Source organism: Lemur catta, chromosome 9, assembly GCF_020740605.2.
Source record: "Lemur catta isolate mLemCat1 chromosome 9, mLemCat1.pri, whole genome shotgun sequence".
Classification (NCBI taxonomy): domain Eukaryota; kingdom Metazoa; phylum Chordata; class Mammalia; order Primates; family Lemuridae; genus Lemur; species Lemur catta.
Window position 1 is genome coordinate 24,480,640 of NC_059136.1, and position 16,531 is coordinate 24,497,170.

Here is a 16,531-nt window from a genome sequence, read left to right on the forward strand (position 1 = left end):
GTGTGGGAGGGGTCTCACCGGGACACCGCTGGGTGCCACACTGCCGGTACTCATCTTGGGGGCCCTGACAGGCTGCTCCCCCGAAGAAGGGCCCAGAGCAGATGCGCTCCCGCCGCTGGCTGCCACCCCCACACGTGACGCTGCAGCTGCCCCACGATGCCCAGGCTTGCCACTTGCCATCCACTGCAGGTGTGGCCAGACACGGAGCCACAGGGACACAGGGACACGGGGACCCAGACAGCACAGGGGTGGTGACAGAGAGACCCAGGAGTCCATGCCACACAGGTAAGGACATGGGACATGAGGACAGGGAGACGCAGGGACCCAGGGGCAGGAAGCCGTGGGAGAAAGGACATTGAGACCAGGAGAGGAGAAACCAGAGGTCAGCTGGATACAGGGTCAATGAAACAAATACCTCACGTGCGCCCTGCTCCCCCACAGTGGCCCCGCACCCCGCTGTGCACCCCGCTCCCCCATGGCCACATGCCAGGGCCCACAATAACCCCCCGATGGAGCCCATCCCCTCCCTCGAGGCCCCCATCCTGGCCCAGCACGGCCCTGACCTGGGCACTGCTGCAGGAAGCAATCTCGTGTCTCCACCCAGTGGCCCTGGCACTCGGCGCCCCCGTAGGAAGGCCCGTTGCACTCGCGCGTGCGCTGCTGCCGGCCCTGGGAGCAGCTGGCGGAGCAGGCGCTCCAGCTCGACCACTCGTTCCAGTTTCCATCCACTGCCCGGCCCGGGGGAGGAACAGGACAGGAAGCCAGCGTGAATACCCAGCGCCCCACTCACTGGCCTGGGACTATTGTGTGAACACCCCAGGGGGCCACCACCCCAACATCCAGCCTGGGACAGAAGTGTGAACACCCCAGGAGGCCACCACCCCAACATCCAGCCTGACATAGGGGTATGAACACCCCAAGAGGGCCACCCCCACCATGTAGCCTAATATGTGATTGAGGACACACCCTAGGGACCCACCACATAACACCCAGCCTGGGACATGGGTGGGAATGCCCCAGCGTTACACCTCAACCTCCTTCCTGGACATAGAGATTCCAACCTCTGAGCAGCCTGAGGTGGGTGTGAGGTGGGCCAAGCCAGGCTCCTAGGACTGGCTCTCCCCCTGCTCCCCTCTCCACCCCCACAGGGCCCTCCCTCTCACTTACCAGGGCACAGGGCAATGTTGCAGAACTTGGTTTGCTTCTCAGGGCCCTCACAGGGGTTGCCTCCAAACTGCGGGGGCCTGCAGGTACGCGTGCGGTCCCGAAAGCCACGGCCACAGGTGCTGGAGCAGAGGCTCCAGGGTGACCACTCGTCCCAGGCACCATGCACTGCAGAGGGAAAAGAAGGCACTGCTGCCTTCTGCCCACCTCTGTGCCCAGCCCTGCTGCTGACCTTGGCCCCCCACTGCCCTCTGCCCCCCACCCCACTGCCCCCAACCTCTGCTGCCCCCAGTCCCCCACTTCCCCTGGTCCCCCACTGCCCTCTGCCCCTCACCCCATTGCCCCAGACCTCTGCTGCCCTTGTGGCCCTGCCCACCTGGGCACACGGCGGAGTTGTTGCACAGCCGCTGCTCGCGCAGGGGCCCGCTGCACTGCGTGCTGTACGAGGAGGACACGCAGAAGCGTGTGCGGGTCTGCCAGCCCTCGCCACAGGTGCTGGAGCACACACTCCACGGGGACCACTCCTCGGCTGCCGGGTCACCTGAGGACCAGACTACAGCATCACGGGCCTGCGTGCGCCTGTCCGCGGGGCCGCAGTCAGACCTCGGAAGGACTCCCCAGGACGAGGGCCGCCCTACTGGGCGCAGGCAACAGGGCTGGAGCCGGAGCCCCTGGGCCTCCGAACCAGGCCTGGTCTCAAGGACTGGCCATTTTCTCCACAAGACTGGGAGGCTCTAAAGGCCAGCCTGTGCCCTCTCTGGGCCCCTGGGGTCTGGCCCAGGACAGGCCCCTTCACCTCATACCAGTTCCACTAAAGCCAGTCTGCCTGAAGACAAGAGCCCCACACCTAAGAGCTTGGTCTAATTATGGCACATTATTAAAGTTATCACTTATAACCAGCAGCAATTACCAACACATGGTATTTTCCCGAAGACCTGACCCCACCCATCCCCCTCCCGCCAGCTCACCAGTCTGGGGGGCTGGGAACCCAAAGTGCTGCAGCTCGTCCCCCAGCTCCTCGCGCCGCCGGGCATCCGTGGACCGCAGGGACTGGCTCCGGGAGTTGGTGCGCCCAGTGGCTGCAGGACGGTCTCAGTCAGCACCCGTCCTGGAGCTGGCGTGGGGTGCTCTCTGCCCTGGGTCCTCTCTGTCCTTGGCCACGGCAGGCAGGGCCTGCCAGCAGCCAGGCCACCTGGCCCCACTGGACAGTTGGGAAATCAGGGACCAGGGCCCTGGCCCTGGCCCCAGCCCCTATGTGATCAGGACCCCTCCCTGTGCCTCCAGGGCCACAGGCTGGTGGTCACCTGCAGGACAGCACCTCTAAGCGGCTACTGCTCTCCCCAATTCGCTGTCCCACCAGCACCCCACCACCCTCCTATGGCAGGGCCTGATGCCCCACGGCCCTCCCCAGGCTCCTGACATGGGATCTTCTGCCCGGGAAAGTTCATGAAGGGAAAAACAACCCAAAGAATGACAGTCTCATTACAACTTGATTTAACTTTATGGAAGCAGCTAAAAAATGCATGAGGTCATTACAGAGCCTTGTTAGAGAAATATATTCTGGAGGCAGGATCCAGCTGGGGAGGCGGACCTGACCAGGGCTCCCTAGGTTGTGGGGAGAGGGGGCAGGCCCCACGGTCAGATAAGCAGCTCGCCCCATCTAGTCCCACCCAGCCCCAGACACCACCCTTCCTCCTTCCTTGGGGCCCTTACCTCTACCGGGCCTCGCCCCCACCCGTGGCTGGGCTCAACCCCACGGCCCCGCCCCAAACCCAGGTCCTGCCCACCCTCCTTCCATCCTGGCCCTTTCCCGGCAGGCCTCGCCCCGCCTCCTCCAGGCCGGGCCCCGCCCCGCCCCAGCCCCTCCCCAGGGCCCGCCCACTCCGCGCGTCCCCGCACTCACGGCCGCAGGCCTTGCGGTTGCACAGGCGGCCCTCCTCCAGCACCCCCTCGCAGCCGCCTCCTTCGACGCCTGGCGCGGGCAGGCAGGTGCGCGTCCGCGTCTGCAGGCCGCCCCCACAGTCCCGCGTGCACTCGCCCCACAGGGACCACAGCTTCCAGCCGCCTGGGGGGAAAACCGAGGGCGGGGTCAGGGCGGGGCAAGGGAGCTCTGGCCGGGACGGGGTCAGTCGTGCGGCACTGCGCCGGGCAGAGGGGCAGCGGTGCTGGGGAGGGCCTGGCCGAGGAGGGCCTGGGGACCGGTGCCTGCCCAGCTCCCCGGGCACCCTCTGGAGGGCTCAAATCCCACCTGAGCCCGGAGGTCCCCAGTGTGGGGGCGGGCAGGGTGCAGAAAGGATGAATGGATGACCGCCCTTAGCAGGCATCCTGGTGACAGAGCTGAGGGCAGAGGGGCCTTGTGGTTAAGGCTCTCAGTGCCCACAGCTGGAAGCCAGGCCCCACACCCCCGCACCCCCCTATCCAGTTTCTGGCCCCCCGCGCTGCTCCTCAGAGCCTCAGCTTCCCTGCCCACTCAGCAGAGGACCGACCCTCCACATCCCCAGGCCTCCACATCCCCCTCCCCAGCTATGACCTGTGAGCCACTGCCCCTATCCCACACAGGGACATCAGAGGTGGCCAAGGTCCCACACTTGGTGGCCAAGCAGGATCTCAAACCCAGCCCCACCATGCCTCCCCCGGACTCAGCAGAGCTGGCCACCACTGAGGGTGCCCGGGATCAAAGCACTGCAGGTGCCCCTGGCTGCCCGGTTCAGGCCTCTCATGGGTCTTCCTGCACGCTGGCACTGACAGTACCCCCTGCCTTCACTGACCCACGTTCCCCCAACAATCCAGACCTCATCCCTGAGGGCCTGAGCCCCCTGGTGGCTGCAATACTACTAAGAACACTGGGGACCACCTGGAGTTCCCGTGGTCCTAGAGCACTGGGGAGCCAATGGGGGGCAAGAAACAGGAGCACCCCACCTGTGGGCAGCGCGTGGAGGCTGCATGGGGACTATGGAAGGGCTGCATCCAGGCCTTCTGCCCGGATCCCTCCCACTGCATGGCACTCTGGCCTCTGCCATCCACTTATCTCCAGTGGTGCCAGGGCCCACACACTCCCACAGCAGCAGGCCAGGGCGGACTTTCAAAGGGCCAGCAGCTCTCCCTGAGTGCCTGCTCCTAGCCAGGCTCAGAGCCAGGCATTCGGCACCCAGCGTCTCTGGGGAGGGCGCCCCTGACATCACATGGCTTAGGGGATGGTGAAGAGACTGCTGATGGCATTGCCAAGGCCCACTCCTGGGACCCACTCTTGAGCTGCAGCCCCTGCCCCATGCTGCCTGCTGGGAGAACCGAGGACCAGGCTGCTTGCTCCAGGCCAGAGCAAGGGAGCCCCCCCAACCAGGGGCCAAGAACCAGGCTGGCTAAGGGCAGGTCACACATGGCCAGTCAGAAGGGCCTCTGGTACTTCTTGCAGCCTTGGTCTTATCTGTGGCTTAGGGGAGGAGCCCCCATCTCTTGGGGTGGAAATGCAGACTGCAGGAGACCCCAGAGTGGGAAGCACCTGTGGTGACCCCACCACCCACAACAGGGAGGTGTCACCTCCCTGGCCTTACACCCATCATCTGCAAAACAAGGATAATAGCAGACTTCCCAGGACTGACCAGTGGGAAGATAAACAGCAATGAAGGGCTGGGGGGTCAGGGTGGACCCCTGGGACCCCACGTTGATTTGCAGCAAACCCATTGTTCAGAGAGCTCCCATCGGGTGCTGATCTGTTCTTCCCATCCTGTCCGGAAAGGTAGCCAGAACTCCTCCCCTTCCCTGCCCCTGTGCTAGGAAGGGACCAGCAGGGGGCGCCAGGGGCAAGTGAATGGATGCATGGGAGGGACCTGAGCATCATCAACTGTGGCGGGGAGAGGCTGACCCCCCTGATAGGTGGATAGGGTGGGAAGCGGAGTCCTCCATGTCCCCAGCCCCTAGGCCTGCTGCGGAACCTTCTGTCCCTTCCCTCACAGTGGCCACACTCCCACGGGTCCCGGAGAGGCAAAGCACTAGGGCGGAGGGCACACAGCAGCTACGTCCCCAGGCCCTGCACCGGGGGAGGCGGGGGTCCCCGGCACAAACTCCAGCAGGCAGGTCAGGGCCGCACCTGCCCACAGAACAGGCACAGGTGACTGGCTCTGAAGAAACCCGTGACCAGCCCTTCATTGCTGTCACATGCCTTAACTCAGGACAAGGAGAGGAACTAGGACTTGAACTGGGTATCAGATTCCAAATCCCCCCCCCCGCCCCCAACTAAGGCTGCCTGCCAGGACTGGCCAGGGCCCAGGCACTCGGCCTTGTGTTGTCACCTGTGGAAGGCACCCCATGCCATGGTTCTGAGACAGGGGAGCAGAGGAGCCTGGGGAGGCAGGCCTGGAGACAAGGACAGGGTGGCACGTCCTGCCTGTACTCCCCCCCCCATTGCCCCAGCCCAGCCCCCATGCGGAAGCCTGAGTGACGTGGAAACTGGCAGTGGGTGGCAGAGAGAGGGTGTCCAAGCCAGGCTAATCGGAGGATGCCACTTGGTTCCCATGGCAACTGCTGCAGAGTGCAGCCTTTCGGGATAGACCCAGGTTAGGCCTCAGCTGCCAAAACACCCACTATTTCAGAGCTGGTTACCTTGGTGACCCAGGTGGTAAGGATGTGGTTGGGGGTGGGGGGAGAAGAGGTGGGGGCACACCAGGAGAGGGTGGGGAGAGGGGACCATGGCCCAGAGGATGAACCCTCCCCCCCAGCAAGCATAACCCTGACTCTGGTCACATTGAGCCCTGATCCAGGTCACACCCTGAGCCTTGACCCTGGGTGCATATTGACCCCTGATTCTGGTCACACACCGCTTCCTGACCCTGGCTGTATACTGAGCCTTAATCCTTATCATAGACTGACCTCTGATCCTAGGCATAGAATCCCCGATCCCCTATCACATACTGAGCCCTGATCCCAGTTACAGACTAATCCCCAACCTTGGCCATGCTCCTGCTACTAATGGATGTTCAGAAAATGGTAGCTGCTATTTTTATTATCGTTTTAGTTTTTAATGTGTGTTCCCACTCATAGCAGACACTCAATAAATGTTTGTCCAGTGAAGGCACTGGTGCCAGAGGGGGAGGTACCCAGGAAGGACCCACAGTGCAGGGCGCAGAAGTGCTCAAGCCACCCTTTGCTGGGTGGCTACCATGTGTCTAGGCTGGGTGGGTTGCAAGGGGGCAGTGGGGGAGTGGGCAGGGCTGGGGGGTGGGCTGCCCCTCCAGGCCCGGAAAGAAGTTGCCATTCTTCCCCCAGTCAATGCTCCCTCTGTCTGGAAGCCTCATTTCCATCTCATTAGGGGGATGAATAGAGCCAATTAATGGCCCCGGGCAGCCCGGCCACCCAGGGGAAAGGGTGCGTGGTGAGGGGGTCCGGGCATCCTTTGTAACCTGGTGCCCCAGACTGGAGGCCGTGGGCTCCCCAGATCCCGCACCCCGTGTTGGCTGGGCTGGGGGTGCTGGTGGAGTCCCTGCCTCCCGCCTGGGGCTCTCCTCTGACGGAGGAAGCCGTGTGTTTCCGTCCTCCTCCAGCAGAGGTCGCCCGAGTCCAGCAAGTTGGGCAGCACTTGGTCGGCTGGTCAGTTCCTGCTCATTCCCACCCCTGCTCTGCCAGGCAGAGCTCTCAGGCACCCACGGCATGGTCCAGGGCCGATGCCCCCAGCCCAGGCTCCCAGGAAGACCCTTGACTCCCCTGCCACCAAGTTAGGACCTATTCTGGGGCACCTAGACTCCTTTGGAGCCTGGATCCAGAGCCCCTGCAGGGATGTGAACAGGTCGGCTCCCTGAAGCCCCTGCCCAGTCCAGCCTGTGCTCCACAGCCCCTAGCCCAGGGGGTCATGAGTTAGCCCCCCCAGCAGCCAGCAGCCAGCTGTCCTCAGAGGTGGGCACCCTGAGCCCCCACCTCCCACACCACTTGCCAGCTGAGGACGAGAAGAGCGTGGTGCTTTGTAACGTGCTGGGCCTTCCCTGAGCCCCTTGGCACCATCTCCTTTAAGCGTCACACAGGCCCTACAAGCAGGTACTGTCCCATCCCATCCCCACCTCACAGAAGGGAAACTGAGGCTCACTGAGCTGGCCCAGTTGGCAAGTATGCAGGGGCTCAGGCTCTCTTATAGCTCCTTTCTCTAGGTCAGGCAGGTGCTTACAAGCCCGAGAGCTTGGGGCCCACCCTGGGCACCTGGACACCTCACTGCCCCCGGACCTCGGCTGTCAGGTGGGGTGGCAGAGGCTGCCGGCTACTGACTCCACACCCCTCCTCTCCATCTTTGCAGGAAGTGGAACATAAAGGCAGCCGTAACTCTCACCCCTCCTGCAGCCAGGCAGGCGCGGGGTGCGCTCCGGCCTCCAAGCGGAGGCAGGTGACGTGCCCAGGGCTGGGCCAGCCGTGGGAACTTCTCAGTGGATGATGGCACCCACGTGCACATCATTTCCATGGGCCCTTCCTGCTACTTCCATCTGGAATGGATGTTGTCTACGATGGGGACTGAAGCCTTCTTGTTTTCTAGATTTTTCTAAATTGGCCCTTGTGCAAAAAGAGCGCTCCCCTGGCTAAGAGACAAAGCCAGAAGTCCCAGACAGTGGAGGCCCTGGCACCTTTCCCAGCCCTCCTGTACTCCCTGTCACCCCGGGCTCCACCTGGAGCCCAAATCACCCCAGTCCCGATTCCTCCTCCGCCCCTTCGGCCCCGATACTCCAGGCTCCAGATGCTCTTTACCAGGTGCAGGGTGGGGACGGGGGTGTCCCGGAGTCCTGGAGTCCTGGGGCTGGAACTGAGCCAGACTCTGGCTGTCTCCAACGGCCTCGCAAGGGAGTGTGGGGGTCACCGACCATGTGGGCCCAGGGCCGAGGGGTGATGGCCCTGGAGGCAGGGCAAGGAAGGGGAGGTGCGCCCCCACTCGGCAGGTCAGTCACAGCCCCTTGGCCAGCGTCACAGCCCCCCACAGGCCTGCCCGGCGGAGTGCGTGTGGGTTCACACAACACACCCAGACTCCAGCTCCACCTCCCACCCCCAGCCCCTGCAGACACACAGGGGCACCCACCGCACACAGGGACACACACAGACACACAAACACAGGAACACACACATGTGGACACACATAGGGACACCCACTAGGACACACACACAAGGACACACAGGGACACACACATAGGGACATACACACATGGACATACACACAGGGACACCCACAAGGACACACACAAGGACACATATATAGGGACAGACACAGACACACATATGACATTCAGGAACACACATGGGCATACAGGGACACACATGGACACACAGGGCACACACAGAGACACACAGGGACGCACACACACTCGCTTCCAGCCCCCAGGACACTGCTTTTTCATTATCTTACATGTTGCTTCTGCAATAAAATTCTTTAATTAAAACATGAATATTTAAAACAACCCTTGAGAGAAATGGCCCCATCTCATCGAAGGCAGAAAAACGCAGAGAGACGATGGGAGACAGGCTGGGAGAGGGAGAGACAGGCCAAGGCCCGGGTGGGAGTGGGGGCCCGGCAGCCACAGAGGGGGCGGTGGGCGGCAGGCAGCAGAGGGAACAGTTGCTCTGGCCTGAGGAGTGTTCACAGAGTTTGACGCGTGACATGGCCATGTGGCATTTGGACAGGCCGGTGGGGGGCAGGGCTGAAAATGGGCCACAGCCTCGTCTGGGCTGCCTGCTCACTTGGACAGGGATGGGTGGACAAACCTGTCCCAGCCTCCCTGTGGCTGCAGTGAGAGACAGAGCTCCCTGGGCACAGGGCTCAGCATGCAAGACCCGGGGGTCGGCCATCTGTCCCAGCCTAGCTGTGTGTCTTCTGAATAGTTGTCTGACCTCTCTGGTCCTTATGCCACCCCATCCCCCCCCAAAACTCTCTGAGCAGAACTCATTTCAGAGGAAACCCCTGAGGGTACCAGGTGGTACCACCTGGTGGCAGCATCAAGTGGTTCTGCTGTCAGCCTACCACTTACAAGCTGTGTGACCCTGGCCACTGCCGTAATGTCTCTGTGCCTGATTTCCCTGCACAAGCATTTACTGAGTGCCTGCCACATGCCAGCTACTGTTCCACACTCCGGAGGGCACATCGGTGAGCAGGCAAGTACCCTGCTCTGTGGTGCTGACACCTTAGCACGGGCAGACAGGGAAGCAATGGACACGAGCAAGGGAAGTGGCACAGTGTGTTCACAGGGCACGTGTGCTGTGGGAAGAGGAACAGAGATAGGACGGGTCAGAGAGCCGGGCTGGCTGCTGACATTTTAAACAGCACAGTCAGCGCAGGCCTCACTGAGAAGGAAACACCTGAGCGAGGACTTGCAGGAGGAAGATACCCTTGAAGCAGGTATCTGGGAAGAGTGTTTCTGGCAGAGGGGACAGCCCGTGCACAGGCCCTGTGGCACAGGCTGCCTCGATGGGGAGCCTATCTCATGGGCTGCTATAAGTGTAAACTAGCTTTTCAAAAAAAAATTTAAATTAAAAAAATCTTTTTAGAGACAAGGTCTTGCTCTGTCACCCAGACTAGAGTGCAGTGGTGTGATCACAGCTCACCGCAACCTGCAGCTCCTGGGCTCCAGGGATCCTCCTGCCTCAGCCTCCTGAGTAGCCAGGACTACAGGTGCACATCACCAAGCCCAGCTAATTTTTTTTCTATTTTTTGTAGAGATGGAGTCTTGCTATGTTGCCCAGGCTGGTCTCAAACTCTTGGGCTCAGGTGATCCTCCCTCCTCCACCTTCCAAAGTGCTGGGATCACAGGCGTGAGCCACCGTGCCCAGCCTAGAGTAAGCTAGTTAACGTGTGGATGCTTCTGGCACAAAGTAAATGCTCAAGAAATGGCTGCTGTTATTACTGTCAAGATCATTTTTGCTCCCATTGTCCCGGAAGCATCAGGGCCATTGGGGTCCAGGGCATGGGGAGTAGGGTCTGAGCTGTCTCTGGGCCTGTCCCACCCCACCCTACCCATGAAGATAAGCTCCCTGCTTCACGTGGCTGCCAACCAAGCGCACAGGCTCTCTAGCCCATGTTCCCACCAGACTGCGGCCCTGCCCCGCAGCCTCTACACTGTGCTTTGTCAAAACTGCTGCACGGAGCCCAGACTCAACACACACAGACACACGTGCATACCTTGCATGCACACACACACACATGCATGCACATGTGCACACACTCATGTGTGCACATACATTTGCCGGTATGTCTATGTGAGCATACATGTACACAATGCACTGCACACATAAACACAAAGCAGTGCACACATGCACATACATAGGTGCACACACAATACTCACAGGTATGCATGAACACATGCACACATGCACAATGCACTGCATTCATGCACACATGTACATACCATACCTGCACAGATGCATGAACATACAATGTACTGCACATGTGCACACATGAACACAATGCACCACACACACACATACAATGTACTGTATACATGCACACACATGCACACACACGCATACAACACATACCATGCATGCACACACATGTACATACTGTGCTCACACACATGTACATATGTGCATGATGCACTGCAACATGCAAGCATGTGTACACGCATACACACAAATGCACACACACCATACTTGCCCACACTCATGTATGAGAACACACCTTCCCTCCTCCTGAGCATCCCTTCCAGGCACTCCCTTTCTCAGAATCCCTATGCACATCCCAAGCTGCCAAAACCTGGTCTCCACACGTCCCTGCCTCTAATCCGTGCCTGCTCCCTGAGCCCTCTGGAGTCGCCCTGCCTAATAATAAGTGAGAATATTGATGTTTCATCGTCAACATTGCTTCTGCTTAGAAACACTTCACCCCAGTCTTCATTCCTCACGGCAATCTAGGAAAGAAGTTATTTTTATTTTTCCTGTTTTAAAGATAAGGGGCCCGAGGGGATGAGAGAGCTGATGGAACTGCCCAGGCACACACGCGAGCTGGGTCAGGCTGGGATCTGAATCCAGGCCCTGGGGCTCTGCATATGTGGCTCCAACTCCACTTCCAAGCATCCACTGCCCCACCCTGGCCCTGTCCTGGTGCTCCAGGTGCCAGAGCTGCCTGCTTACAAGACACTCCCACCTGGATGACCACAGGATCTCACACTGAAGTCCCACTCTGGCCTCCGGATCTTTCTCCTCCTGTGTCCCCCACCCCGCTTTCCCACCTTGGGTTATGTCCTCATGCCTGGCCAGAAGCCTGGGAGGGGTCTAGCCTTCAGTCTAGCCTTCTCCTGCCTCCATGCCCACGTCTTTTCATCAGCAAGTCATCAGCTCTACCTCCAAGGCTGTCCTCTTCCCTCCCCTCTGCTGCCACTCCCTGACCGGGCCAGCATCAGCTCCCTCCTGGATGTCCCAGGCTGCTCCTGGGACCCGACATCCATTCTGCAATCGCAGCCCCTGCATCTCGCTCTTCTGGCTAAAGCCCTCCCGGGGCCCTTCAGTTCTCAAGATAACCTGCAAACTTCACCAGGAGGCCTGGCCACCATGAGCTGCCAGGCTCCTGCCAGGGTCTACACTTAGTAGGTGCTCAGCAGAGGAGTGATGTGCCACGCTTCCTCCAGCGCCAACTGCACCCGTCCCACCGGCACCCTCTGCTCGTCAGCGTGCAGCTATCACGCCCAGCTCTTGCCAGCTCCACACTGCCCTGAGCAGTATTCGGCATTTCCCTGGCACAGTCGCTTCCCTGCGATGCTAATGAGGACCAGCTCTCTCGCACTGGGTGTGATCGTGGGCCGGGCCCCTGAGATCCATCACATCCAATTTGACAGAACAACCCTGCAAAGTCGTCAGTATCTTGCAGATGAAGGAACCAGGCTGAGAGGGGCTAAGTGGCCAGGAGCAGCAGGGCAAGATGCAGGGCCCGGTTGTCCTGCACCTCCCACCCCCACACCAGCCACCACCCCATATTTCTGCTCCTCAAAGAGCCCTCCATGCCCTCAGCTGCATTCTCTCTCCAGGCCCCTTAGACTCCTGTCCCCACCACACCACAGAAGCTGTCCTTGCCAAGGTCATGGTGACCTCCACTCTGCCGGGCTGCAAGGTTGGTCCTCAGCCCCTCCTACCTGGCCGCTGGTGCCACGGGATGCAGCTGATGGACCCATCTGTCTTGGTTTCCTGGGCCCTCACAGCCCAGGGGCACTGCCCCCTCCTCGGGCCACTGGAGAGGCCAGCTGAGCCTCAGGCCTCTTCCCTCCCGAACCCTCAGTTTCCAATCTGAGATCCATGGCCCCGGGGCATGAACGCATCTGTGTTCCTGGATCACTGGCTTCTTTTGTGACCCTGCGGAGCCTATTTTATGCCTTTAAAGACATTATTCTGAGGAGTCCATAGGGCTCCCTGGCCCCTGGGAAGCTAAGGCCCCCAGAGGTCCTTAAGGGCCCCCACTGCCCTACGATGACTCTCCAGCAGCAGGTCCCCAGCCTGGCCTGAGCAGCAGATGTGCTGCCAGCACCTGCCTGGCATTGCAAACTCAAGCCCCTCAGATGCCCCCACACCCCGCATCCCATCTCGGCAGCAACCCCAGCCTCCCAGGTGCTCTGACCAAGACCCTGGGCCTCCTCCTCGCTCCCACATGTCCCAGGAATATGCAAGGCTGCCCTCCTGCACCAAGGCTGGTCAAGCCCCTCCTGTGCAGGCTCCAAGGACCAGCCCACCCCCCTCTCCCACCTCATGCCTTTGCACTGGCTGTTCCCTCTGCCTGGAATGCTGTTCCCTCACGGCTCCCAGAACTTTTGAACAAGGTCTCTGGTGCGAGTAACCTCCCTGATCTCCGAGTGCCATGGCAGCCCCGCCATGATGGCTGGCCCTGCCCCGTCTCCGCAGCCCCCTCAACGCCCAATGCCTCTGCTGCCCCTTACTGTGTGGCACCTTCCTCCCTCCAGTGAGAAGGTGGCTCTAGAAGCAGGACTTTGTTGCTGTTTCCCCTGCCCAGCCGCCGGCGCTCAGTAGCGAGCCACTGAGTGCGTGATTTGTGTGGCCACACCAAACTCCACCGGAAACTCCATCTCCTGCCCACGCCTCCAGAGAGCCCACTCTGCTCACCTCCACACAGCCTGGGCCGGCCCCAGCATGGCCATCCTTGCCAAGAGGCCCCTGTGTCCTCTGGCCTGGCAGCCTCTGGCCCATTAGAGCTGCCCTGCTTGGGAGAAAGGAGGGACCATCGCCCAGCCAGGAATTTCAACTCCTCGTCCTGGAGGAAATTAGGTCCCATTATCCCTTCCTTCATTTGTTCATTCAACACTGGACAAGCACCTACCAGGGGCCAGATCCCATGCCGGGCCCCAGCTCCCTACCCCGGGTCCACCTGCAGTGAGCATGAACTCTGCGCTCCCCTGTCGGGCTGCTGGCTGTCACCCACCCCCATCCTGTCGGCAAAACCCCTGTCCGCAGAGCCGCCTCTAGGTCTTCTCCCACCCAGTCACTCACCTGCAGCGCCGTGCCCGCCCCGGTCCTGGGTCAGGCTGGTGAGGCAGTTCTCAGGGCCACCAGCCACAGCGTCTCTCAAGCAGACGTCCCCACGGGGAGCCAGGGGGCCAGAGGCAGGGTCGCTGGTGTCGCCGCCCAGGCAGGCACAGGGGGTCTGCATGATGCCACAGGGGTGCGAGCTGCGGCTGCCAGCCAGACAGGCGTCCAGCCAGCGGCACAGCATCTGGCAGGCGGCCCGGCTGGGGTTGCGGTTGCCCACAACCAGGTACTCCACGGAGAAGTCGTCGCTGGGCCCACCCGGGGGGCCAAGGTCGTCGTCATGGGGCGGCAGCTGGCGCCGCATCTGCAGGAACTGCTTGCTGGCCTGCAGGAAGGCGAGGGGCGCGGAGGGGTCGCAGAGCCGCAGCACCTCGTCGAAACTCTCCACGCCCAGGTAGGTGCGGGTGGACTCGAGGAAGGAGTCGAACTGGTATGTGTGGACGCGGCCTAGGCCACCACAGGGCGAGGGTGCCTTGGCCACCTTCATGTAGAGAGTGTAGCGTCGCGGGTCTGGGTTGCGCAGCGTCCAGGAGCAGCGCGAGGCGTTGGCCGGGAACACGGCGGCCGCGGAGAAGTAGCCGAAGAACTTGCCCTGCACCAGTGTGGCGCACGGCTGGGCCCCCGGCCCTGTGTCTGCCCCGACAGCCGCACGCGCCCGGCGCCCCAGCAGCAGCAGCAGCAGCAGGAGCGGGGCGAGGATCCAGACGGGGCCCGGGGCGGCGGCCTGGCCCCTCATCCTAGCTCGCGCGGCCGCCGGGCTTCTGCGGGCTGGGCAGGCAGGCACAGGCCAGGCCTGGACATGCCAGGGTCCGGCGGCGGGCGGGGGCAGGGGGCCAGGGGTGGGCGTGCAGGATAAGGGTGGGGTGGGGAGAGGGCCCGGCTTCAGGTGACAGACAGGGTAGCGATGGCTTAGAAAGTCCAGGGCCCTGGCACCTGTCCGTGGCCACCAGCAGCAGCTGGAAGAGAAATAGCAGAAGGGTGAGAGTGAGCCCCTGGGGAGGGGGCTCTGGGCCTCTCCAGAGCAACCTGGCTCCCAGAGAGGGCAGGAGGGCTACAGCCACATGCAGGCCTGGTGCCCTCCCAGGCAACTGCTTGGTACACCTGTGTCTGCCACCTACCAGCGTGTCCACGGCAGGGGCAGGGCCCAGCCAGGGCAGGAAAAAGTAGCCCCTGCCCCACCCAGGCCTGAGCCTCTTGGCTGTGCCTGTCTGGCCGGTCAGCCTGGCATGGCTCCTATGGGGCTGACCCACTCTGAGTGCACAGAGCCTGGCTCTCCCAGGCTCTCTGTTCCCTCTCCTAGCTGTCCTTTGTCCCCACTTGCCAATCTCCCTCCTCCCTGGGAAGATTCTGCCAACCCAACAGGAAGGTAAGTGGGAGAGACAGTGGAGGAGAAAGGTCACTCTAGCCGTGCCCCTAAGGCCTAGAGGGGGTGCAGACCCCTATAGCAGGAGTGACCGGATCCTTGGGGTGAGGGGTTCAGACTTGTGCCTGCTGTGACTGCCATCAGCCGGCCTCCTGCCTGCCCTGCCGGCCCCAGACGTCCCCACATGCATGCCTGTCAGGAGCCTCCCCTCTGGCTCCCACTCACCTTCTGTGCCAGGGCCCCCTCGCCCCATCGTGCTGGACAGCTCCAGGCACAGGGCCTGGGGAGGGACAGGGTGTGGAGCTACCAGGAGCCACTTTGCTCCACCCCTGCTTCTGCAAGGCCAGCACCATTACCCATCATTTCACATGGGGAAACCGAGGCTCAGAGAGAATAAGTGACTTATCCAAGGTCACAGAGTAGGTGGGAGAACACAGACAGGCCCCAAACTTGTGCCACTGGGGGACACGTCCCAGCTCCAGGAGAGGGCCCTGGCTGAGTGACTGTCCACATACACTGGGCACATGTGAGCCACATGTGAGCAGGGGCGCAGCAGAGCTGCCTGGCTCTGGGCCTTGACAAGTTCCTTCTGCCTTCAGGCCTCAGTTTCTCCACTGTCCCCAAAGCCCCTGCCCAGGCTGTCTGTCGCACAAGCCAGTGGAGCGGGAGGGGAGCTGCAGCCAGTCCCCCTCCCCCAGCCAACCCGGCCTCCTGGTGCGGACGCCTCTACTCTGCTGACCGCGCACACGCCGGCCGCCTGCCCACGGGACTTGCCACTTCCTGCTGTCCGGGCCCAGCTGGCCGGCGACACAAGGTCAGTCACCGCTCTGCAGTCCCCTCCTGGCATCCTTCCTGCACAGGCCTTGGAGGCAGAGCAGGGAGCTGGGTTCGGGGATCCTCCAGGCCTGGCCCCAGCCTGGGCCAAGGCTCTGAGCTGGTGGGAGCTGGGACACCGGAAGCTGGTTCGGGCTGTGCCTCTGGCGGCAGTGTGGCCTTAGGCAAGTCCCTCACCACAGAGCCTCGGTTTCCTCATCTGTAAAGTGAGGATGGGAGCCTCACTGCTCTCAGCAAGAGGGTAATTTTAGCCAGAGTGTGCAGGAAGTCACCCGGCAGGGAGAGGAAGCAGGCCAGGGCTTCTGGACTCCTCTCCCTCCACCCCGGGGGCAGAGGTGGCCAAAACCCAGGCCTCTGTGGTCTCCCCTAGTGGCAAACCTTTCGGCCTTCCAAGAAGGGAATTTTTTAAAGAAGCACAAACCTACAAATCAAGCTTCTCATCCTTATGCCTCGGGGGCAGACCTGGGACGATGCTGCCCATGGCCCCTGCCTCCCAGAGGCCCCTCCTCCAGCCCCACCCCTGGACACGCTCGGGGTGGTCGTGGACATGGGCATCAAAGAGCCTGCCTCCCTGGCCACCCACCCCATTGTATTGATTATGAGAGGCCATGGCCAGGGTCCTGCAACTAGTCCAGGACCCCCGAGGCCCCCGCCCAGCCTCCTTTACCTGGTTGCAACAGGTCAAAC

General features: G+C 61.7%; 1 protein-coding gene across 1 annotated transcript in view; it reads right to left on the reverse strand.

The window, feature by feature from the left end:
• Positions 1-16,531, reverse strand: part of ADGRB1 (adhesion G protein-coupled receptor B1) — an 84,159-nt gene that overhangs the window by 57,021 nt on the left and 10,607 nt on the right. The window contains exons 2-8 of the mRNA XM_045561042.1: positions 13,609-14,603; positions 3,068-3,229; positions 2,133-2,243; positions 1,541-1,705; positions 1,168-1,332; positions 564-728; positions 19-183 (exon numbers count right to left, since the gene is read on the reverse strand). Of these exons, the coding sequence (XP_045416998.1) occupies positions 19-183; positions 564-728; positions 1,168-1,332; positions 1,541-1,705; positions 2,133-2,243; positions 3,068-3,229; positions 13,609-14,383 (1,708 nt within the window). The 5' untranslated portion in view covers positions 14,384-14,603. The remainder of the gene's footprint in view (positions 1-18; positions 184-563; positions 729-1,167; positions 1,333-1,540; positions 1,706-2,132; positions 2,244-3,067; positions 3,230-13,608; positions 14,604-16,531) is intronic.